We start from the raw sequence: 26,451 nt of genomic DNA, 5'->3' as shown, positions 1-26,451 counted from the left end.
AATCCAATGGTTTCAGTGGGTTTGGAGTTAAGACTGAGGATGTTGGGTAAATAGATCATGTGGCCAAAAGGAGTAACTTTACTGGACATAGCTAGTACTGAGCATTATGGGTAAATAGATCATATGATTAAAAGTAGTAGCTATATTAACTTCATAACTATCAACTGATACTTCTCTCACTTATGCTGTTCTATTTCCCTTGCATGTCTTCCCCCTTTCTTTCCACCTGTTAATATATTCTTGTCCTTCAAGGCTCATATCAATTGTCACTTCCAAAATATCCCAAGTTGTTTAGGCAGAATTAATTGTTCCATCCTCTATGTTTCCCAGAGTATTGTTTATAATTTTATTTTTCTCTTATTGATTTGTATTAATCCTTATCTTCTCCACTCCCACTTCCATCCTTCAGTAAATCACAAAACCTTTGGGGTTAGAGGGCATGGTGTTTTTTAGTTTGGTAAAAGCAGCGCCCAATAAATGTCTACTGGATAAATAAACAGTACTTCTGGATATACTGTGCGCAGTCTTTTAGGTAAGTTTTAAGACCATGAGTACTACTATACACAATCGCTTAGAATCTGTAACTTTCTGTGACCAAATGAAAATTTGATCAAAATTTGATAAATACCAGAATTTTGAAGCACATTTAGGTTATGTACAATAGTTTTGTTTTAATTTTCCTTATAAAATTATCTTGAACACTAAAGAAGAAAATAAATATAAAAGGAAAATAATACGATTTGGCAATGAAGCATTAACTAGCCAGGAGAAGACCAGAGCTGGGTATTTTAAAAGTCTTGGAAAATTCTTATGTGCTTTATCCTAAATCATGCTACTGTGGTAAAAGGCACACAATAAAACTTAAATAACAGAGCAGTAATATTAGATTAAGGTCAAAATAGCTATTTTAAATAATAAAGGTAATTCCTTCTAAGAATTCCAAACACAATGAGTTCAAAAGCTAATCATAAGACAAACTGTTCAGTCTTCAAGAGGACCTCATACTAAAACCACTTCATCACTGATAAGAAGCTTGGAATTTATTTGGACTCGTGATGGGTGCAGCACAAGAAATTTTGACAAGGAGCCAAAAGTTCCTCTAAAGAGAAACCTAATAGAACTTACCAAGAAGATATAGACTGGAATGTCCTGTCAAGTTCTATACCTAGTGAATGTATATCTCTCTCCAAAAGCAACACCTGACATTTAAAGAGACACTCGGCACGCTGCATTTGAATCTACTGTGGAAAGCTAAAAACAGGATTTTTTAATCAATATATTTTTCAAGCACTGGAAATTATCAAAAGCTTTAATAACCTGCTTCCAATTAAAAATTAAAATTCATGCCAATTAAGTATCCAGAATCATAATTTATGTAATACTGTAATTTTCACATTTCAGTCAGAGTACATGAGACTACGAAAAAAAAGGCACTGCCCAGAGCATAATTACCTATACAGAAACTTCTATATGCTCTTTGGCAGAAAATTTCAGGTCGCAAGTCTCAAAAATACTCAGCTATTGTTAGCAGGACATCATGTGGAAAGTTCCCACCGATTCAATTGAAATTTTTTTTTTTAATGAAGTTGATCTAAAAAATCTTTTCTGTATGATACAAGGTGAGTTCTTAAAAGATACTTAGAATTGATGGCTTCCCATCCAGGAAGTAGGCCTGGAGGGAGTTTGAGCTAGTGCCAAGGTGTGTATATATGTTTTACTGTTCCTTACCCAGCTTTAGGTAGTAGTTGGAAAGCTCCCAGTCCGGGAGCAACCAGCAGACACCACTCAAAAGCATGGTCTACTGGGAAGATTGAATGATGGAGAGCATACTGTTCCCTATGTTGCTTGATTTATATCAGTATATTTTTATTCAAACAAAGTTAAACTAACAGCTGCTGTGTACTTTTGTTTACATGCTATATGTCAAATCCTATTGTCCCTAAGGTACTTATGAGAAAAGATTTAGCAGTCGTTTTCTTAAATACTGATGCCTACCCAAATTTGGATTTTTCCTCCACCGAACAAAATGACAAGCACATGATTGCTATAGTTAGAGCAGTCTTTCACAGCTGCTTTAGTTTTTCAGTGATCCTATTAAACTGACGGCATATTGCCTGTGGGGTCTACAGTGTTTGAATACTGTTGTAAGCGACACTGATTTGTATGATAGGATCAAGCAGAAAAGGGATGCACTGGGGGGAAGAATTTCATAGGTCATACTGTTTTTACCTGGGTAAAATTTAATTCAGACATTTGTGACCTTTACAGAACACCTGTTTATTTTAATTGCTGATATGTGGGTGAAGGTTGACATTGGGGCTTGGAAGTATGAAATCTTAGGAAGTCTCCTCCGTTTTGAAAATGCAGCCTGAGTCATGTCTTTTCTTAAACTGAACGAAGTAGCTGTGCATTAAATATTCTGGCACATCTTCTGCTTGAGCAAGTGGACCGAAATGGTGTGAATTGTTAATGCCTTGCTGCTTTGGTTCACGGCTTGTGATTGATCATTTGTAACTATATCTACTCCTTGTTCCATGAAATCAAGTATGGAGTAATGGGTTCATCAGATTTTGGGGTTAAATTGAGAGTGAAGAGGTACTGTGTGTGGAAATAAGAGTTGCCATGTTCAGGGCTGGCCTTGTAACAGCATGGAATCTAAAGGCGATATTCAAAACCACTTCACTCATCATACGCTTACTGATTCTGAATAGGGCCCATTTGCAGGGGACATTTGGTAGTTTTCCAATACGCTTTATGCCTCTTTCTACTTCCACCACCATGCACATCTTTTTTTCATACACCCCCAGTAGCACATTGGTAGAACAGGTCAGCATACACAATTCATTTATTTAAATAACTTGATTTATACAAGCAGAAGTAAGCTGGGATTCTATTGTCTGAGTCTTGCTTTTTCCCTCAAGAAAAATAATAGTGTATGTGTCTTTGAAAATACAAGTATTTTGTGGACTCAATTTCTTGGACATCTAAAATATTTGATATTTAGTAATAATGTAAAATAACTTAATTGAACTGATATGTGTACAACTTTAAGGTTATGTAAAGAAATGTTGAGAATTAACTATAATCTATCTAATCTATTTTCATGTGGTTATGGTCTATACCAATACATAATAATTGAATATATGACCTGCTTTTGTAAACTTTAAAGCTCTGCACAAAAATTTAAAATATTATCTTAGAATTAGTTTGGGGAAGTACAATGCATGGAACTTAATAAATAAAATCAACAAAAATTAAAAGTAAAGACCTCTGGAAATGTCATTATACAATAGCTTGCTGTTAATAACTGACACTTTTTAGACATTATTATTTTTAATTTTTATTACTATTCAGAAAAGCTTAATCCAAATGGTGTTAACTGAGGCACCAATTAACTTTTGACCCAGTAGGAAAAGATGCAATAAAAAAATAGTAAACTAGGACAACACCAAATACATGAAGCACTTACATACATAAGTAACATTCAAAAGCAAGCTAATTGTAAAATGTCTCAAAATTCTACTATTACATTATAAAGTCACAACTAATATAAATCTAAAAAATGTAGCTGGATCCTTTATCTTTTATCTTTTTTTTTTCAGTCTCAAAAGAAGGAATAGTAATAATAATACCTGGCACATACATACCTAATTCAGAGAGAACTAGGCGTCAGATAATGTGGGTAAAGCTGTTTTAGTCTCCTTGGCTGTAAATCCTAGGTCAACTATTACTTACATTTAAATATTTTACTTAGGATGTAAAATATATATATGTCATGAAAATTTTATATTTTAAATGTGATAAAAGACTGAAAAGTCTTAATAGTTACAGTAATTACAATGGAAGTTTCCCTTTTGACATTTCTCCATGTTTGTTTCACAAAAGTTGAATCTTCTATAAAAAGCACTTTGTACATTTTTGCCTGTTATTCCACCTCTCTTCTAAAAACGCTAAGGAGGAAGAAAACCAACCTCTGCTGAGTCATGTTTTTTTACATGGAGAGTTTTGTAAACAATTGTTTTATAACAGGTAGTAACAATTAGGCTGTTTTCATTGGCAATTATACTTGTTACAATGTTTTTTATAATGAACTTCTAGGATCTTGGAAAATCATTAGGGTTAGAGAAAGATTTTTGGTGCTAAAAGTTCAAAGATTCAGAAATAAGAGATATAAAAAGTAGAAGCTAAAAAGATAAACTCAAGGAGAAGAGGGAAAAAGCAAGGACTTGGTTAAAAAATTACATAAATACTGAAGCAAGTTTAGCCCAAAAAAACCTAGGGGTGATGATCATATATTCATGAATGTAAAAGAGAGTCTATGTTTTAAAGACTTCAAAAGGGATTTTTTGACATATAAAGAGTCTATGAGCAGATTAGACTGCTTTGTGAATGTTCATATCACACAGTTGTGCATTCACATACTTAATAAAAGATGACAGTGATCCAATTATAATGGGAGTTCTCCAACTGCCACTAAAAAAACTTTTTAAAATCAAGCCTTAACAAAATTCTTAATATTCTCTATGGATCAATCGTAGAAATATAAATCAGTGATTAGTTAGCAGGGTTTCTTTCTTTTGTTTTTTGTTTTTGTCCACGCCACCCAGACCACAGCAGTGAAAGCCCAGAATCCTAACCACTAGGCCACCAGGGAACTTCCAGCACTTTTTGGTTTTGTCCAAGCAATGAGAGTAGCTAGTGCTCAAGTTCAATGTCTGGAAGTCACTAGAGGACACTGAGGGCCATGTCTAAGGTACCCTGGAACCAAAGCAAAGTCACAGAGAGCATAGTCCCAAGGAAGGTTTGAAGACTTTTCCTGAGTGGCATCTTTCCTACACAATAGGGCTCTTAACTGGCTGCCTTTGTATATTTCAATCTAGAGAAATTTCAGGACTGATTAATAACCACCAGCATTTGGCAACCTTCTTCAGCAAGAGACCTAAATTTTTACATTTCATAAAATTTGAGAAGTAAAGGTAAATGGTAAAGGGATTCAAGGATTGAAGCGAGGCAAATGTACTTAATTTTAAAGAAGATATTGTTTCCATAAGTTTGATCTTTATTCCCTGAAAAGTTCTAGGGCAGATTACAAAATGGTTTGTGAACACTTAGAAAAATAAACAATAATCATTAGGACCCAAATTGGGGTAATTCACATACTAAGCAAATATTTAATGTGCAGAGAGGGAGACCCATGGGGAAATTCCCTTCATGGAGCTTGACCTCTCTAACAGCAACATATAACCATTATTTCTTCCAGTGGAAAGCAGATCTCAATAGACTGTGGCTACCATCTATTGTCTTTAAGCAACGTACTGCTAAGTCTTATGTCCCTTCCCAGATAAATGGGCATATCTGCAACAAGGCAGGAGAAAGTAGAAGGTCTGCAAACCTCCTGGTTAAGTCCTCTATTTAGAATTCATGACTGCTTTCTTTTGATGTTTCTCTTTAAAAATGATAGAGAAATATGTCACTCACTATCCAAAACAAGACAAAAGAAAGTTATAAGTGGATGCTGCCCTGGCTTACAATTTCTTTCCTGGAGAAAGTAATATAAGGAATCAGAATGAACACACACACATATAGTTGTCCCTGTATGGGACTTGACTGTAGGCTGCAGGCTACATACCCTTCTGAGTTACGCACTTTTAATTAAGAAAGCAATGCCATTTACAGGGCCCAGACCATCTGTACCATTGCACAATTCCACATTCAGCAGAGCAGGAGCAGTACTAGCAACACAAGGGTAGTACTAGGCATTTTAGGGCATAAAGGGAGAGGGAAGCATTTTGACTAGACTCTCTCAAAGTCCTGAAATTTCCATTTACATCTAAAGGAATCTAAGTACAATGCTTCACCAAGAAGGGCATCATCCCTAATTTTTATAATATTTTATAATACACCCTCTATATTATTTAAACCTGGGTTAAACATGGGAATAGAAAAGACTACTAAATCTCTATCCTCACGGATCTTACAGTCTAGGGGACAGATCGATATTAAATAACTCCTCAAGCAGTTTTATTAATTACAGTTGTGACAATTACTATACACAGGGTGCTATTAATGTAACAGGGATACCAGTTCTAGATAAGGGAGGAAGTGGGATAGGAGCAAGCCAATGTTGGTAAAACTAATCAGAAGAAGAAATATTTAAAATAAGACCTTAAGAAGAGTAGGAAAAATAGCTTGCAAGGAAGATAGGGGAAGAGAATCCAAGCAGAGGAAACATATGGTAAGGTACTGGGGCATGAAGGAGAATCAAGTGTTTGAGGAACAGAAACAAGAAAATAAAGTGACTTGAGCACAGAGATGAAGGGGTCAGTAGTACATGTGAAGATGGAGAAGCTGGGTAGGGAGCAAATCATGAAGGCCCTTCAGGCCATGATAAAAGTTTAAGCATTGATTCAATAGGAGCAATTATGACAGACTAAACTCACTTTTAAAAATAGTGTTACTAGAGTGAGGCAATTAGAAAATTGTGTTTAAGTTGGAGATAGGTGAGCCTATAGATTCATAACGAAATGAACAGCCATATCCAGGGAAGACTAATATAAATCTGAAGCAGGGACCCGATTAGCATGCTAAAGATCTCTGTCCCTAATCATGGCCTACTTAACATTTTTATAAATAACTTGGACAGTGGTAAAATTGGTATTCATACAAAATTTACAAGTGAAAACAAAGATAGGAGAAATTGTTAATCCCTGGGTGACAGATTAAATAACTGAAAAATCTTGTAAGGCTAATCTACTAAATAAAAACCTTATAAATAGAAATTTAGTAGGTATCAATGTATAAAGTTCTGTTCACATATCTAAAAAATCAGCAGTACAAGTACTGGATAAGGAAGTAGCCTAAAAGCAAATTGTGAGCAAAAACTTGGGGGCTTTAGTTGATTTTAAGTTTAATTTAGGTCAATGATATGATGTATGTAAAAGAAATAATAATACGGGCTTCCCTGCTGGCGCAGTGGTTGAGAGTCCGCCTGCCGATGCAGGAGACACGGGTTCGTGCCCCAGTCCAGGAAAATCCCACATACCGCGGAGCGGCTGGGCCCATGAGCCATGGCCGCTGAGCCTGCGCGTCCAGAGCCTGTGCTCCGCAATGGGAGAGGCCACAGCAGTGAGAGGCCCGCGTACCGCAAAAAAAAAAAAAAAAAAAAAGAAATAGTAATGCAAGTTTAGGCTAAATAATGATCTGAAAAAAAAAGAGGAGGTGGGGCTGCTTTACTCAACATTGATTAACCTGGAAAATTGTGTACAGTGTGGGGTCAACAAAGAGGAATACCAAAAAAACTAAACAGAACAAAGAGTTACCAGGATGGTGAGGGGTCAGAGAAACAGATGGAGAGCCTGGAGATATTTAAAGTGGAGAAGATTTAAATCACATTTGTTCAAATATTTAAAGGCAGTCATAGACTGGGAATTAATTTGTATTATTCAACTCCAGAAGACAAAATCAAGACTAACGGTAAAAGTTTAAAAGTTATTAGATTTTTTAAATTAAATTAGAGCTATCAGAAATAGAACAAGTAGTGGCTGGATGGACACTTATTGGAGATGATTTAGAGGAGATTCATGACAAAGTGAGGTTTTGGTGATGACCAAAGATGCTTCTAATGCTGAGATCCAAAGTAAATCAATCAACAACACTATTGTAAAGCAGCTATCAAAAAATGTAGTCATTATCATTTGTTTTTTACACTGCACTATGCATCTAATAATGCATATACATCTTCAGGCTTTTAAAGTTCTATGGAATATGGCAAAATACTATTCAGAGTGGTGGTGAATCACTAAGTGACAGCACTGAGAATTAGCAACAAAATGTAGTTAATAGTGGGTAATTTGTGCAAATTTAATTCAACAAATAATTTTTTTGAATTTTAATTCACTCATTCATTTAAAAAGTGTTTTTCATCACTTACTCTAACAAAGATTATACTTAACAATTATTATTTAAATATTAATTTTTTGAGGATCCATTACATGCTCAGTCCCATTGTAGATATTAAAAGATTTTTGGAGGGTTTTTTTTTTAAGTATGAGAACAAAATTTCTCTTTAGTTAAAGAGATAAGGCCTACACATGAAACAGAGAAACTGTATAAACCAATGTTATGACATATGGTACAGACATATGATATCAAAAGAAGTTATGAGAAAGAGGTATTAGTAAACAAAATAATGCTTGAATGTCAGGATACAGAGTGTTAAGACTGTCCTGATACGTAAAGTTTTGAGCAAAAAAAAAAGGATGTTTTAGGAAGATCACTCTTTGGCCACACAAAGGACTAAGATTTAGGAATAGAATTTAGTCTAACTAGTAAATAAAGACAATGTGATAATATTTATGAAGTATGAATAGCTATCTATATTTGTTATCTATTGCCACAATAATGCTGCATAACAAACCACCTCAAAATTCAGAGGCATAGAACAACAAGCATTTATTAAGCTCAAGAGTCTACAAATTACCTGGGTGGTTCTGCAGGTCATAGCTGGGCTAGATCACATGTCTTGGAATCAGCTGGCCATCTAGGATGACCTTGGCTAGACAACTGGGATGATGCGGTTCTGCTCCACTTGTCTTTTTTTTTTTTTTAATAATTTTTGAAGTAAAATTCACATAACATAAAATCAACCATTTTAAAGTGAGAAAATCAGTGGCATTTAGTACATTGAAAATGTGCTACCACAACCTCTAGCCAGTTCTGACAAATTTCCTTCATTCCAAAGTAAAACCCCTCATACATTAAAGTTTCCCCATTCTCCTCTCCCCTCAGGCCTTAGCAAACATGAATCTGAATTCTACCTCTATGGATTTATCTATTCTGGATATTTCAAATATAAATGGAATCATGCAATATGGTACCTTTTTTGTCTGGCTTTTTTCATTTAGCATAATGTTTTCAAGGTTCATCCATGTTCTAGCATTATCAGTACTTCATTCCTTTTCATGGCTGAATAATATTCCATTCTATGTATATACCACAATGTATTTCTACCTTCATCTTTTCATGGATGTTTGGTTTCCACCTTTTGGCTATTATCTACACTGCTGCTATAAATATGTATGTACAGGCACATGTTTGATTATCTATTTTCAATTATTTTGGGGTATACATTTAGGAGTAGAATTGCAGGGCCACATGGTAATTCTATGTTTACCTTTTGGAGGAACAACCAAATTGTTTTCCAAAGTGGCTGCACCATTTTATGTTTCCAATATCCAAAGTTTCCAATTTCTCCATCTTCACCAACTTATTTTCCATTTTGTCTATGTGTGTGATTTTTATTTTATAGTCATCACTAATGTGTGTAAAGTGTTACTTCATTGTGGGTTTGATTTGCATTTCCCTTATGACAAAAGATGCTGATGTGCTTCTTGGCTGTTTGTATATATTCTTTGGAAAAATGTCTATTTAATTCCTTTGCCCATCTTTTTAATTGAGCTGTTTTGTCTTTTTGTTGTTGAGTCTAAGAATTCTTTATATATCTTCATTATTTAACCGTATCAGATACATGATTTGCAAATATTTTCTCTCATTCGGTAGGTGGTTTTTTCACTTTCTTGATAATGTCCTCTAACGTACAAATTTTTTTAATTTGAAGAACTCCAGTTTACCTATTTTTTCTTTTGTTGCTCATAATTTTGGTGTCATGTCTAAGAATCCATTGCTAAATCGAGGGTCATGAAGATTTACCTCTATGTCTTCTTGGAAAAGTTTTATGCTTCTAGCTCTTATATTTAGGTCGTTGATCCACTTTCAGTTTTGTTTTGTTTTGTTTTCCATATATGGTATTAAGTAGGGGTCCAACATCAGTCTTTTGTATGTGGATATCCAGTTGTGCCAGCACCATTTGTTGAAGAGACTATTCATTCCCCATTGCATGGTCTTGACACCCTTTTGAAAGTCAATTGGCCATAGATGTATTGGTTTATTTCTGCACTCTTAATTCTATTCCATTGGTCTATATGTCTCTGCTTGTGCCAGTACCGCACTGTTTTAATTACTGTAGCTTTACTTGTGGTATGCTTTGAAATTGGGAAGTATCAGTCCCCCAAATGCAAGGAGTTAACAAAACTGAAGGTTAAGGGCACAATTCTCCACAAGACTGCCCTCCCTCTGATCAGCTGCCTACGAATTCTGGGGTTTTCACTACCATCTTAGGGTTAATATTTTGCTAGAATGTCTCGTAAAACTCAGGATAGTGCTATATTTAGGGGACCAAGATGGTCAGGAACCCTGAGAAACACATGAGTAATTCTGGAGAGAAAATAACACTCCAGATATGGAGGGACCCTGACGAGGTGGCTTCATGCTTTGATGATGCTTTAATATGCAAGGACTATGTGGGTTTTTTGTTCGTTTGCTTGCTTGCTTTTTAACCTTGGTGGTGTCTGGCAACTTACATTGGGCCATGTAGTGGAATTTTCAGTTTTATATTTGTGCTCTTACTGAAGGGACTGTACATGGAGAATAGGGAGGTTGGCCTGAAGTTTTTAATAAGCAAGAACTGGGTAGAATTTTGAGCTTGATGGGTTACAGCAATTAAATGCAGCTGGGATTATTTTCCACTAACCTTGGCCTTCAGAAAATGCTAGCCCAGGGCAAGGGTGGGGTTACTGTGCAGGCTGCAGCTACTGGCACAGTGAACGTCACCTGATACTGCAGGCAAGCCTGAGATTGGGATTAGATCAGTTTAGGCATTGGAAGGGAGAACAGCAGTTGCTGTTTTTCTGTGTTTTGCAACTGAATCTGCAGGTCAGGACTTTAAAGTTTAGTGGCAGCTGGGTTCTATGCATGCTACAGTGAGGTTCTATCATTAAATTGATAGTACCATGCCTAGGTAGGAAGCATTAGGTCCCATGTCTCAAATTCTATTCTCCACTATGTTATTTTAAACTACACTCTGGGCCAAAAAGGAACTGTGGATGAGCTAACGTTAGATTTGTGTGGCTTGGCCACAAGCTTTTAAAGTAAACTCCACCAATTCAGGTTGACTCTAAGTTTATTTATCACATAAATGTTGACCATGGTTCTAATTGTCAGAAACCCAAACTATGGCTTCACCTATAGAAAAGTAGTAGATTTGTTATAAAAAGAATGTTTTGTCTTCTTCAGTTAAGTAGTGAAACAACTCAAAGAAAGTATTACAAATCTAGGAATCAGATTTGTTAAAGGAATCAAGAAGAAAGTAAAGTGGTTTTAAAATATGCTTCAATCTTACAATCAGAACAAAGCAGTGTGTGCATGAAAACAAATAAGATGGCTTATTTAGCTCAAGGAGGAAAGAGATTTCCTTAGAATAAATGTAAACGTCTGATCTGAGAACACACATTCGACAGATATGAAAAACAAAAACTAAGATCGTGAAGGCCAGGTATGAGGGTACAGGAGGTACATCCAAGTCTAACTACTCTTAAAGAGGTTATTATAAAAGGGGGGTATATTTTAATTGTTGCAAAATCAGAAATAAGAAATGGGACCCCAGTGATACCTAACAGAGAAGTCTCATAGGTAAGATCTCAGAGAGCAAATCTTCTCTGGAGAGCAATTCCCCAGAGAAGGCAGAATCCTGAATATTGTGAAGCGGTGGCATTTAGGTTACAGATAAATTAATAGCAAGAGAAATCGGAGAATCTCTTATGAGGATGGAACAGTTATACCAAGAGTGCACATAAAATCTGAACAAACTGGAGAGGGGAATACTAAGAAGATTAATATAAAGTACCCCCCCAAAAAAGTATTTGGTGAACTCCAAAAATTTATGGGCCTAAGATTAAGATTAAGAAAAGGTAAAGGCAAGATGAATTACATTACAGGAGATCCAGGCAGAACAAGAATAAATCAAGGAGTCCAGATCTAAATTAGATGTTGGACTGTAGGGAAATACATTCTGAGCAGGATTATTTTAACTCAGGGAGGTGAAAATGGATAAGACTGGTTTGAACAAAGGATGCTATTGACAAACTTGGAACTTATTGACTTCATATCTCTCACTATGAGAGACCCTGCAAGGAAAAAAATAGCTAGAGAAATATGGTAGAAAAACACAAGTATGGACCAGAAAGCAAAGGGAAGGTAAAAGAAAAGAAAAACCTCAACTGCTGCAAACTATGCAGCCCCAAGTCTGTTACAGGAGGGAATTTTTCTGAAAGGAACAGGAGTTCAGTAGAGGCAAACCCTGGAGGCAAATCCTAAATACCGAAGAAAAGATGACAGAAACATTAACTCAAGACCAGAAGCATTCAAAAACTGAGGAAAGACCATGTCTTCAAGAGGAAATGGCAGTAGTGTTGGCCCTCACTGGGCACCTAAGAAAATGAGCCTCAGAAACATAAACAGCTCCTTCAATTCAGAGATCCACTGAAAGTTATTCTCCAGTTGGAACTGATGTGGAGATGAGGGGGAAGCTGTGCCCATCAAGCAGGTTTCTTAGGCCAGAGGTCAGTACAGCAGTCACCGGGACCCAGGATCGAAATTAATGCTCCCAAGGCAAGGTGGACACTATGCCACTAGATAGGGCCAGTGTTTGGTTCAGCACGGGGTCCGGAAACACAGGACTCAGAGGGAAAGAAACATTAAGATGTTTGGAACACCTTACAAAGGCAAATAACGGTAGAGTTATTTTCATAAGTCAAACAAGTCTTTATGACTGGGGCTACCACCAATGTAAATTTCTAAATGTTGCAAGAATGCAACACTCTCAGTACCCTCTGAGAATAATAATAACAGCAATAATGGTGAGAATGTTATATAACACTTACCAAATGTCCGGCACTTGTTCTAAGGACTTTACACAGACTTCACTTAATCTTTACAACAATCTATTAACGTAAGTAGTATAATCCCTATTTTACAGATTAGGAAACTCACTCTCAGAGAAACGAATAACCTGTCCAAGGTCATACAATAAGTGGCATAAATGGAATTTGAGCTCTGGCTCCAAAATCAAAGCACTTAACCAACACTTTATGAAGCCTCTTTGAGAGAGGAGACAGTGTATATTGGTCAATTTTTCCTGTAAGATATTATAAATACATAATGCTATAATTAATGCCTTGATGGGAGATTGCTTCCCACTGAGTTATGTCACAGGTCATAGACTCTGCTCAACAGTATAAACTGTCTGGCATCTTGGAAAGTCTGACATGAAGAATGCTTTCTCTTCTTTGCCTTCCTTCACTTAGTCTCTGCTATGGTCTTTGGCAACAAGCACATGGGACTGGATCATGCCAAACAGGAAACATCATTTTGCTTGGAATGGCCACATGAGAAACTGGGGATTGGATTCTATTCTGAATGTGCTGGGTGTGGGGCTGATGTGATCATCTTTTGGTTCAGTAGGAAGTAGGAAACATGAGAAAGTTGGTGTAGACCCAATTCAACTTCTGAGCCCTCAGGGATGACACCCACTGCAGGAGCCCAGACAGTAGCTGTTATAGGAATTCCAGCTCAGACCAGGCATCCAGAAGCCATCTGGCTGATACTGGAAAGAATAAAATAGGAAGGTCTTCAATTTCTTTGAGTTTTAATTTGAGAAGTTTGAACTTTCATTGGATTTTAACTCACAAAGGTAAGATTATTTGATTATGAAATTCACTTTGTGGACTTAAAACTTTTGGATTTTAACTTCTTTGAAATTTTATTCTTCAAATTTGATTTCTTTACAAAAAATTGATAATGGGCAAGAGAACATGCAAATTCAGGGTATGTTATTAGAATTTTGTGATTGAAATATGTTAATCGTGTCAGTTGATCTCATTGTAGACTCTCTGAAGAACTTGTTTAAGAATATATAGCTATTTTGGACAGCTAATTTGAGGTAGGAAATGTAATAGAAAATGAATGTTTAGTGTTCCATAGCATGGCTTTGGATCCAATTTAATTAATGTGCTATTCTAACTCATTTCAGAATCTTCTAGGGTAAATTTCATACTACGCACCATGATCTAGAAGGTTCCACAAAGGAGCGGGGTTTGGTTATTGGAATAGCAGCATCATAAAGGTCCTAAGAGACTGAGTATCTCCTTCCACAAGAGGGAGAGTGCCTCCCCTGGTTCACCATAATGTAATAATTAAGCTAAAGAAGTTAAGATAACAAAAAGTTGGGGAATGTTTGGGGGAATAAGAGTGTTATTAAATAACTTCATCAAACTCTGATACTATCTACATGTGTTCTGCCACTACTATGTGCTTCTGTAACACCGGGTAGCTCATATATGATCAGTAAATAGGGGAATGATGTCAGTAAGATATAGAAGTTCGGTTGGTGAATATGTGCTTTTTCCTAGGCAAATGAGGCCAACAGAGTAGGAGTAGAATTCTATTCTTCAGCAGGGAAGATAAAAGACATTAGCTTGGCTGCTGCACCAAGGCTCCCTCCCCAAAAAGGTGCACCCTATGCCTTGCATTACTCTTTGTGGGAGTTTTGCTTCCTCCTGTGCCTTCTTTAAAGAAGCCCCACTGGCTCAAACCTCTAGCTGGCTTTCGTCTGCTTTATCTCACATTCTATTGTTTTAGTGCAGCTTTAATATCTTCTGAAGCAGCACTCTGAGATGCCTACCTGGGCTATTTATATTATCTCCTAAGTTAATAATTATTATTTTAGTTAGTATTCTCGTTTTAAAAGTGCATAGACTTTGGTCTTCCTCAAACCTATTTTTCTCACAGCACTGTTATTTTTGAGGGTGTAATTTTGCAGAATGCATTTTTCACACTTATTTTATGCTCTAGCAGAAATGCTACACCAGCATGTTGACCATATATAGGAATATGGCATCTTTACACAGTGGGTAGTTCTCTTATACTCTCAAAAGAATAGATCAACATAGGAGCCACAACTAAAGAACTTTTCCACATGTAACAATATAAATTTCTTTGTTAAAATCTTCTATGGTTTAGAAAATTTAAAACACAAGTGATTTGTAAATCCCATGTGTTTTTAAAGGTTTTACTAGACTTGATAAAGTAAAAAAAGTGGTTTAATGTCATGTCAAATGTACTCATTTCTCACAGCACAGGAGGAACAATTGAAAGTATATCTAATCCCAAAACAGATAGGAGAAAATCTTTTATTTTGTACATCTGTGACTTTTAGTTCTTGGTACAATTACGCTTCTAATTTGTGCTTAAAAATAATAGATAATTGCTATGATATTAATATTAAACATTATTAAATGACTTTTTCTGATCTGATACAGAGGAAGTAATCAAAAAGAAGTCATATATCAAATCAGAATGTTAGCATTTATTTAAAGTAAAAGATAACTTTCATATAATACTTGACCTTTCCCAAGTTAAAGTTCAGAAGACTATAAGACATAAAAGTTTAGGGATCTCAGTCACTTGATGCACAAAATTATACTAACAAACAAAGAAAAAAGAAATTCAGAAACCTAATGTTAAGTGACTAGGGTGCTGCACACTGGAAGTTCCTCCAACAGGATTAGCTTCTTTAAGTATTTTAAGTCCAGTGAGCTTGTTATGCTTCCCCATGTTAGTAGTTGCATAGGCTAATTTCAGCTGGCATAAGCTTCTATAAGTATGCAAAAACACAGGGCAAGGCATGCATTAAAATGTGATAATAGGACACTTCTGGGAAACGTGAAGCATGAGGCATGAATCTGAATGCCTCTGGCATCCATGAAGTCTCACACCTCAGAGTCAGAACTTTTCTGTTTTGATAACTAATTCTATTATACCACATTTGGGAAGGGAAAAAAAATCAACTTTCTAAATTTAATCTTTCATCTTAACGAGGGTTCCTTAGAGTTTCAACTCTAGCAATTTAGTCAAATATAATTTTTTAATTCCAGGTGAGATGGAAATCACTCAAAGCTAGACAGGGTCTTAAGAAAATGCATTATTTATTTATTTTATTAATGCAAGTTTAAGACCGATTATATAATATTGTTTAGCATACAGAAAATTTAAGCCTATGTGATGGGGGAGGGGACAAAAATGTAAGAAGGAAGAAATCAACTTAATAATGTTACTCTCCCCACTCTCCCAGAAAAGACCATGAGGAAGAATTCTCTGTGTTACTTATGTCTTAGAGGTAAATAACTAATGCTTCTAGATAATGGGTAAGTGTCTACAAGTGCTTTAAAATCTTCAGATGAAAACTCCTAATAAAATAAAAAATAATGCTCATATCTAATACAAACATTAAAAATAAAGAAAAATAGATTTGGTTTCTAAATATACACACACATATATGATACTTAGTAAAAAAATTTAAGAGTTATAAACAGTAAGTATCAAAATATCAGTGGTCACTCAATAGTATTAATTAAGGATGATAAAGCCAGGAAAGTTTGCTTTTATACAATACAAGCAAGAATACTGGAAACAAGTGGGAGTATCCAGTAGAGCTATATCCCAAAATCACTTACAGTTGTCTATATCTAGCCTTGCAGTTAAGTATGCTACTTAAGATTTTGGCCCTCTTCAGGTATATGAAGTTAAGGTTTAAATGAAGTGATAGGACCATACAGTAGCACATTTAGTAGTGTTAATTGTGGCACTATTAAGTAATATTAATTACTACTAAAGAAATAAAAAGTAAATTTTTAAATAGTAAAAAGTAAAGTAATAGTAGTAACTACTACTGACAGTAATTTAATGATGTGAAATCATGTATTTTTGCTTTCAAAGACTGGCAAATCAGTGCCTTTAGAAATATAGAGGGAGGTCTCTTATTTTGACAAAGACATACAATAAAATTGTTTTAAAGCACATTTCATGACTTTTGAAAAACCTCTAGAAGTTAACCAAAACATTAAAAAAACTCTGAGCACAAAGTAGCACAATTTCTTGTCTTTCTCTTTTGAAAGCTGTATACCATAGAAATTGTTAAATATGAAAATATATCAATTACTTTTGTTTATTAAGTTATGGCTTGCTAAGGTTAAAATACCCATTATTTTAAAAAAAAATCTAAGCTTGTGCTGTGCTTAGATGACTGTTCATGACACCCCCAAAATTCATATGTTGAAATCTAATCCCTAAAGGGATAGTATTTGGAAGGGATTAGGTCAAGAGGGTGGAGCCCTCATGAATGGAATTAGTGTCCTTATATAAAAGACCTCAGAGAGTGCCCTTGTTCCTTCCACTATCTAAGGACACAGTGAGAAGACAGCCATCTATCAATCAGAAAAGGTTGGGGCCCTTTTCTGACAAAGAATCTACCAGCGCCTTGATCTTGTACTTCTCAGCCTCCATAACTGTGAGAAATAAATGCTTAATGTTTAAGCCACTTGATCTATGGTATTTTTGTTATAGTAGCCCAAATGGACTAAAACATGATGAAATAAAAGATTCCCCAAACCTTAATACTGTTTCATGATTTCCCTTCATACAAGAATGACATGTTATAATTAAACTGGTTTTTATATCTTTTCCTTTTAAATGTATAAAGTAAAACAAAATTATGTAAATGCCTTTTGAAATAGTATCACATAGTTTACAAAATCTTTGCCACTTACCTTTTGAAATATCTTTAATTTTCCTGCCATATAAATCATAAAGATATCTGGCTGATGAATTTAGGTTCATTCTCATTGTGCAAATATCTAAAACCTACACAGAAAAAAAAATACCTTATAAATAATTTATCACAGTTAGCTCTAACGAAATTGAATACACATTTAAAGTCCTTTCTCTACTATATGGGTATTTAAAATTATATTATAAAATAAAATTTGATGATTTATCAAATGTTTCTAATATATGAAATAGAAAAAGGCAGTTAAAATGGTTAGATTCCAATTGTACTTTGAGCACACACACAAATATTAATAAAAAGAGAAAGGAGATATAAGGAACATTAAAAAGTAGTTATACATTATTTAATAAATGGTAGAACTCTGGGAGATTTTTATATTTTTCCTGCTATTTTCTATATTTTTCATTTATTTTACAATGGGAAGGATATTATGTTTTAGATTAGGTTTTAAGGTACTTTCCTTAGCTTTTAAAGTCTTTCCAAGTGTCTGAAAATAAATTATAAATATCACAGTCTGATCACAGTCTGATCACAGTTCACCTTGATAACTTACGTTCTTTGGGTGCTAAAAAATGGAATTAATAAACCACATTTCAAGGTTTTCCATGAGCCTGAGTTTGAAGAGCTTCACTTTTAATGGTTTCTAATATGCTAAAGCCCTTCTCTTAATATTTTAATTCTCAACCTGTTCTTTTTTTAAATTAATTTGATTGGAGTATAGTTGCTTTACAATGTTGTATTGGTTTCTTGCTATACAGCAAAGTGAATCATTCATAAACACATGCATATTCACTCTTTTTTGGATTTTCTTCCCATTTAGGTCACCACAGAGCACTAAGCAGAGTTCCCTGTGCTATACAGTAGGTTCTCATTAATTACCTATTTTATACACAGTAGTATATATATGTCAGTCCCAACCTCCCAATTCATCCCACTCCTCCCTTCCCCGCTTGGTAACCATAAGTTTGTTCTCTACATCTGTGACTCTATTTCTGCTTTTCAAATAAGTTCACGTCTACCATTTTTCTAGATTCCACATATAAGAGATATTATATATTTGTTTTTCTCTTTCTGACTTCATTCTGTATAACAGTCTCTAGGTCCATCTCTGCAAATGGCACTATTTCATTCTCAACCTGTTCTTGATATAGCCCTTATAAGGGTGTAACAATCATCTTTCCAACATCAGGGAAGACTTAAACATGCATCAGTTGGAGAGAAAGTTCTATTCAGAAGATGAGAAAAATTAAAGTAACAGAAGGAAGTTGGGAAGTATCAGGAACCTGAGGGCAAGCTTTTATCAGACTTTTGGAAGTGACTCCCAAAACATGAAACTTGCCACGTTCATTTAAAAGTCCATAATATATTCCAAATCCAAACTGAAAGTACTTTGTCTTCCATTCTTACTGTTCATAGCTGTAATATATTGCTTTTACATAACCAAGAACTGCTGAAGGACAATGTTCATTACATGATTATATAGTTTTAAAATTTTTCTGATTACTGATATCACCCTGCCTCCATTTCTGCTCACTTTTATCCCTATTTTAAAACTAGAGCCTGTAATCCTAGCTCTAGCCCAATCAACCCATTTCTTTGTGACAACAGACATATTTAAACAGCTTCATGTATATGTAGAGACAAAATTGTACTTTTCTTTCAGTCTGGAGAACAACTTTCAAACGTTGTGACTCAGTTGGTTTATCATCCTAATTGCTGTATCAAGTGATGTGCTGCATTTAAAAGGCAAATATTTAACTGATTAATTTAACCTGACAAATTGACCTTTACTGGATTATATCAGAGGTTCTCAGCCTTTATTCCACCCTTGAACATGACCAATAATTTTCCCACATGCCACATACTCCCAAGGGCATTTACAGGATTGTGTGTTTCTTGTACTCTAGCTGCAATCCAGAGCTTTGGGCAATTTTCAGGAAGTATGTATTGCTGCTGTTTTTCTCAAAACCAAGAAGACTATTCGTGATTAAAGATAAAGTTATAGGAGGGCTTCCCTGGTGGCCCAGTGGTTGCGGGTCCGCCTGCCGATGCAGGGGGCGCGGGTTCGTGCCCCGGTCCAGGAGGATCCCGCATGCCGCGGAGCGGCTGGGCCCGTGAGCCATGGCCGCTGGGCCTGCGCGTCCGCAGCCTATGCTCCGTGGCTGGAGAGGCCACAGAGGTGAGAGGCCCGTGTACCGCAAAAAAAAAAAAAAAGATAAAGTTATAGGAATAATCTTGAACCCTCTAATTTAGGAGGGAAATATTCACAGTAGCTTTAACTAGCTTTACCTAGTTAAAAAACAAGGTACTTGCAATGTACTTCATAAGTGACGGTAAGCACTGTCGTGGAGCAAATCCACTGACCTCCAATCTGCCTACTTTAAGTGTGTCAGTGAAGGAGGACCAATGTCATGTGTCCTCATAAGTCAGACACAGTGCTCCCTAACTTAGAATGGCCCTCTGATATCACTGTTCCTACCTCTCTCTAGCCAACTTGTCCATGGCTGGGACTGGTCCTTGCTACCCAAACAAATAAGGTAATAACTCTGGCAACTCTCTAAACCTTATTCTTCCTGCCTTCCCTCCTAACCTCTTGGGTTAATTTCTTTAATGACTACTACACACAAGTTAACCTAGGTCTCCCATCTAATGGACTCAAACTTTTATTAAAGATGCTCAGAAAACAATATTCAAAATATAAGAGAGGAGGTATCAGGAGAAGAAACTGCAGTTTGGTCTGTGACTTGAGACAGAAAGGATAGTGGAACATACAGACCGACACTGGCAGGGGATCTACACATTTTTTTTAGTAATTAACACAGTCTCTGACTAGAAAAATTCTTCTATTCATCACTTTCTTCCATGTGACTCTGTGCCCAAAGATTATCTTTTACCATCACCAATGATAAAAGTACTCAAAGGAGTTAACTCAGTATGCATTCTTCCTTAGCCAGTCACCTCTGAATACTACTAAGAATCTACAGTTGGTCCCATAGACCCTAAAGAGATGCAACCCCCTCCTCAGCATCACCACATTCTTCATCTTTCCATTTTTTATGTTTAGCTCTCAATTTCTTAAGATTACAAATCTATTGTTTAAAAGTGCAACAAATCCCTTTAGTACAAATTATATCCCCTAGTTATTAGAGTTTGAAGCTTCAAATACCTAAATATCCTCCAAAGTTATAATTTACCAGTTAAACTAAGTAAAATATGAGCTATTTAAAGATAGTCCCATTTACTTCAATGAAAATTTCTATGATTTTAAAATTATCTCAAATATTGCTGGCTTTGAGTCTTAAAAGAATTAGCCAAGTAAAATCACACGGCTTTTCAACTCAAAGATTCTTCTTTTCATTGCTAAAACATCAGTAAAAATGTTTGTGCAAGCCAAGTTTTAAGAGTTAAATGAGTTTAAAAACTGGCATTAGAAAATCAGATATATGAGAAATTAATAATGCATCAACAACACTGTCATTCTCTCCTACTTTCAGGATGAAAGATCCTTGCAGTGTTTAAGCAATGCCAACCTTCAGTAATCATTTTCTCACAGTAAATTATCAGTGGTATGAATTAGTATCTATATAAATTTCTGTCAAAAGCCCTGAAATGAAACCTCTATTTGTAAGGTTATTCTTAAAATTCACAATTGAAAAATATTCAACAGTACCAACTTGCTATAATATTAAGGTTAATTAAAATACCATTTCCACTAATCTGTACCCATTAAGCTTCTTAAAATATTTCTTTTTTGTTGTTGTTGTTAATTTCTTATAACTTAGGTTGTAGAGAACTCTTCTGACACTGAAATCTAAAAACCATCATGCTATAAAACCAGACTCCTCTTGACGAGCACCTGGAAAGAGATTTTCCACAAACTCTTTTTAGCTGAGTTCATTTGTTTATAGTTTGGGGAGTCACCTCCACGCCCACACACATCTGGGGCAGTTTGCAGCTTCCGGAATGGCCACCATAGAGGTGGCGTGGTTCCACAGTCTACAGCCTCTGAGTTTGGTTTGGCACTACCCAAACGTCCAGGTGAGACAGTATGCTTAGTGCAACATAACCCCAGGCCGAGTGAGCTGAGTCTACAAGCCATCAGATCAAACAACATCATCTTCCTCAAACACAGAGGACCTTGATATCTTTTAACATATTTTTATGAGTCAAGCCCAGAAATGGAAGCCCAGATTTAGACCTCCCTACACAATCTCTTCAAAGGATCCTCTAAAGCAGGGGTCAGCAAACTACACACACCATGGGCCAAATTCTGGACACAGCCTGTTTCTGTATGGCTTGTGGGCTAAGAATGGTTTGTATGTTTTTAATTGTTAAAAAAATGATCAGAAGAAGAATAATATTTTGTCACACTTTTACAGTATATGAAATTCATATTTCAACTCCCATAAATAAAGTTTTCTTGGAAAACAGTCACACTGTTCATTTATACATTTTCTATGGCTGCTTTTATGCTATGCAGCAGAGGTGAATGGTTGCAACAGAGACTTTATGGTCTGTAAGATGAAGAATATTTACTGTCTGCCCCTTTACAGAAAAAGTATTCCTACTCTCGGTCTACTGCATCATCATTCACTTAAGGTTCTATATTTTCTTGTTCTTTATATATTATCCTCAACTTCTTCATCCATTTCTAAAACTTTTGCATTGTGCACTCTGAAAACACTCCCCCCCGCCCCCCACCGATCAACAAAATCGACCAGACCCTTAACCTCTTCTAAAAGAAAACGAGCTTTCCCCTGAGTTCACTCATTTCCTCAGAGCCCTCTCAAGCACTGGGAATTTAGTCTCTCATATCACACAATCTCAAAGTTGGGAAGTGGTGTTACTTACAATGTTATTTCAAAATAATTTCTCCCCAACCCTCTTATCAAACAAACAAAACAAACAAACCCTGCCCCCCTGAGCATCCTGACCTTCAAGTGCACCATCTCTCCTCAGTCTACTCATTCTTCCTCATTCATGGATAACCTTTGCCACAAGTCCTAACCCTGGGTGACCCTTACTGTTTACTCTCTGTGTGCACACCAAGAAGCCTGGTGCTCCTGGAGAAAGTCACACAAATGAACACATCCTTATCACTATTACTCACAGCCACCAACCTCCATGGTCCCTCAATACTGCCCAGTCACTTCTATTTCATATCTTTGGTCAAATCTCTCCTTTCCTTGCCACAATAAATATTTCAAACTATCTCTGCTGTGTTGTTCTCCACCCAGCCTCCCCTCCCCTACTTCCCTTCTATTTTTTTTTTTTTTTTTTTTTTTTTTTGCAGTACGCGGGCCTCTCACTGCTGTGGCCTCTCCCGCTGCAGAGCACCAGCTCCGGATGCACAGGCTCAGCGGCCATGGCTGACGGGCCCAGCCCCTCCGCGGCATGTGGGATCTTCCTGGACCGGGGCATGAACCCATGTCCCCTGCATCGGCAGGTGGACTCTCAACCACTGCGCTACCAGGGAAGCCCCCTACTACCCTTCTTGTTGTCAGCAGATGGAATGACCTCCTACATGAGAGAGAAAACTGAAACTTCATCTTCCTGCTACCAAAGCTACAAGCCTACCTACTTCTACACCCATCCTCTCCTTTACCTTCTAGTTGTATTACAGGAGTCCCTGCTCCTATCTAAGGCCAATACTATACCTATGCTTTCAGTTATGTTTGCTGTCAGGTTTTAAGGCATGATATTTACCCATCATTTCTTGTACATTTAACTACTCCTTCCCAACTAGATTTTTCCCACTGACACTTACACATGATCAAGTCTTTCCTATCTTAAAAATTAAATCCTCCCATACTCACATCTCCCTCTAACTATTCTGATGCACAGCTAAATATCTTTATCATCTCTCTGTTTCAATTTCCCTTCTTCCCACTCATTCTCAGGCCACTCCTGTCTGGCTTTTGGTATCATTTGACTGAAATAACTCTCACAAAGATTACCAATGGAAAAAAAAGAACCCAACAACAACAAAAAAGATTGGAGGAGAGGGGGAAGATGGCGGAAGAGTAAGACGCGGAGATCACCTTCCTCACCACAGATACATCAGAAATACATCTACACGTGGAACAACTCCTACAGAACACATACTGAACGCTGGCGGAAGACCTCAGACCTCCCAAAAGGCAAGAAACTCCCCACATACCTGGGTAGGGCAAAAGAAAAAAGAATAAACAGAGACAAAAGAATAGGGACGGGACCTGCACCAGTGGGAGGGAGCTGTGAAGGAGGAAAGGTTTCCACACACTAGAAGCCCCTTCGCGCGCGGAGACTGCGGGTGGCGGAGGGGGGGAGCTTCAGGGCCGCGGAGGAGAGCACAGCAACAGGGGTGCGGAGGGCAAAGCGGAGAGATTCCCGCACAGAGGATTGGTGCCGACCAGCACTCACCAGCCCGGGAGGTTTGTCTGCTTACACGCCAGGGCGGGCAGGGCTGGGAGCTGAGGCTCCGGCTTCAGTTGCAGCGCAGGGAGAGGACTGGCGGCGTGAACACAGCCTGAAGGGGTTAGTGCACCACGGCTAGCCGGGAGGGAGTCCGGGAAAAAGTCTGGAGCTGCCGAAGAGGCAAGAGACTTTTTCTTGCTTCTTTGTTTCCAGGTGCGCGAGGAGAGGGGATTAAGAGCGCTGCTTAAAGGAGCTCCAGAAACGGGCGCCAGCCGCACCTAACAGCGCGGACCCCAGAGACGGGCATGAGACGCTAACGCTGCTGCTGCCGCCACCAAGAAGCCTGTGTGCGAGCACAGGTCACTCTCCACACCTCCCTTCCGGGGAGCCTGTGCAGCCCGCCACTGCCAGGGTCCCGGGATCCAGGAACAACTTCCCCGGGAGAATGCACGGCGCACCTGAGGCTGGTGCAACGTCACGCCGGCCTCTGCCGCACAGGCTCGCCCTGCACTCCGTGCCCCTCCCTCCCCCTGGCCTGAGCGAGCCAGAGCCCCCGAATCAGCGGCTCCTTTAACCCCGTGCTGTCTGAGCGAAGAACATACGCCCTCTGGCGACGTACACGCACAGGCGGGGCCAAATCCAAAACTGAACCTCAGGAGCTGTGAGAACAAAGAAGAAAAAGGGAAATCTCTCCCAGCAGCCTCAGGAGCAGCAATTTAAATCTCCACAATCAACTTGATGTACCCTGCATCTGTGGAATACCTGCATCTGTGGAATACCTGAATAGACAACGAATCATCCCAAATTGAGGAGGTGGACTTTGAGAGCAAGATTTATTATTTTTTCCCCTTTTCCTCTTTTTGTGAGTGTGTATGTGTATGCTTCTGTGTGAGATTTTGTCTGTATAGCTTTGCTTTCACCATTTGTCCTAGGGTTCTATCCGTCCATTTTTTTGGGAGGGGGGTTGGTTTTTTTTTTTTTTACTTAAAAAATTATTTTTAATAATTTTTTTTATTTTAATAATGTTATTTTATTTTACCTTACTTTATTTTATTTTCTTTTAAACTCTTTCTTTCTACTTTTTCTCCCTTTTATTCTGAGCCGTGTGGATGAAAGGCTCTTGGTGCTGCAGCCAGGAGCCAGTGCTGTGCCTCTGAGGTGGAAGACCCAACTTCAGGACACTGGTCCACAAGAGACCTCCCAGCTCCCCATAATATCAAAGGGCAAAAATCTCCCAGATATCTCCATTTCAACACCAGCTTCACTCAACGACGAGCAAGCTACAGTGCTGGACACCCTATGCCAAACAACTAGCAAGGCAGGAACACAACCACACCCATTAGCAGAGAGGCTGCCTAAAATCATAATAAGTCCACAGACACCCCAAAACACACCACCAGACATGGACCTGCCCACCAGAAAGACAAGATCCAGCCTCATCCACCAGAACACAGGCACTAGTCCCCTCCACCAGGAAGCCTACACAACCCACTGAACTGACTTTAGCCACTGGGGACAGACACCAAAAACAACAGGAACTACGAACCTGCAGCCTGCAAAACGGAGACCCCAAACACAGTAAGATAAGCAAAATGAGAAGACAGAAAAATACACAGCAGATGAAGGAGCAAGACAAAAACCCACCAGACCTAACAAATGAGGAGGAAATAGGCAGTCTACCTGAAAAAGAATTCAGAATAATGATAGTAAAGATGATCCAAAATCTTGGAAATAGAATAGAGAAAATGCAAGAAACATTTAACAAGGACCTAGAAGAACTAAAGAAGAAACAAGCAACGATGAACAACACAATAAATGAAATCAAAAATACTCTAGAAGGGATCAATAGCAGAATAACTGAGGCAGAAGAACGGATAAGTGACCTGGAAGATAAAGTAGGGGAAATAACTACTGCAGAGCAGAATAAAGAAAAAAGAATGAAAAGAACTGAGGACAGTCTCAGAGACCTCTGGGACAACATTAAAGGCACCAACATTCAAATTATAGGGGTTCCAGAAGAAGAAGAGAAAAAGAAAGGGACTGAGAAAATATTTGAAGAGATTATAGTTGAAAACTTCCCTCATATGGGAAAGGAAATAGTTAATCAAGTCCAGGAAGCACAGAGAGTCCCATACAGGATAAATCCAAGGAGAAACACGCCAAGACACTTATTAATCAAACTGTCAAAAATTAAATACAAAGAAAACATATTGAAAGCAGCAAGGGAAAAACAACAAATAACACACAAGGGAATCCCCATAAGGTTAACAGCTGATCTTTCAGCAGAAACTCTGCAAGCCAGAAGGGACTGGCAGGACATATTTTAAGTGATGAAGGAGAAAAACCTACAACCAAGATTACTCTACCCAGCAAGGATCTCATTCAGATTTAATGGAGAAATTAAAACGTTTACAGACAAGCAAAAGCTGAGAGAGTTCAGCACCACCAAACCAGCTTTACAACAAATGCTAAAGGATCTTCTCTAGGCAAGAAACACAAGAGAAGGAAAAGACCTATAATAACAAACCCAAAACAAT

General features: G+C 37.4%; 1 protein-coding gene across 1 annotated transcript in view; it reads right to left on the bottom strand.

Moving 5' to 3' along the window:
* DCDC1 (doublecortin domain containing 1) overlaps window positions 1-26,451 on the bottom strand; it is a 472,935-nt gene that overhangs the window by 357,328 nt on the left and 89,156 nt on the right. Inside the window, 1 exon segment of the mRNA XM_060105173.1 lies at window positions 17,499-17,592. Within this exon segment, the coding sequence (XP_059961156.1) occupies window positions 17,499-17,592 (94 nt within the window).

The sequence above is a fragment of the Mesoplodon densirostris genome, chromosome 7 (assembly GCF_025265405.1).
Source record: "Mesoplodon densirostris isolate mMesDen1 chromosome 7, mMesDen1 primary haplotype, whole genome shotgun sequence".
Lineage (NCBI taxonomy): Eukaryota > Metazoa > Chordata > Mammalia > Artiodactyla > Ziphiidae > Mesoplodon > Mesoplodon densirostris.
Note: the sequence above shows the minus strand (reverse complement) of the source record. Positions and strands in the feature narration are given on the sequence as shown.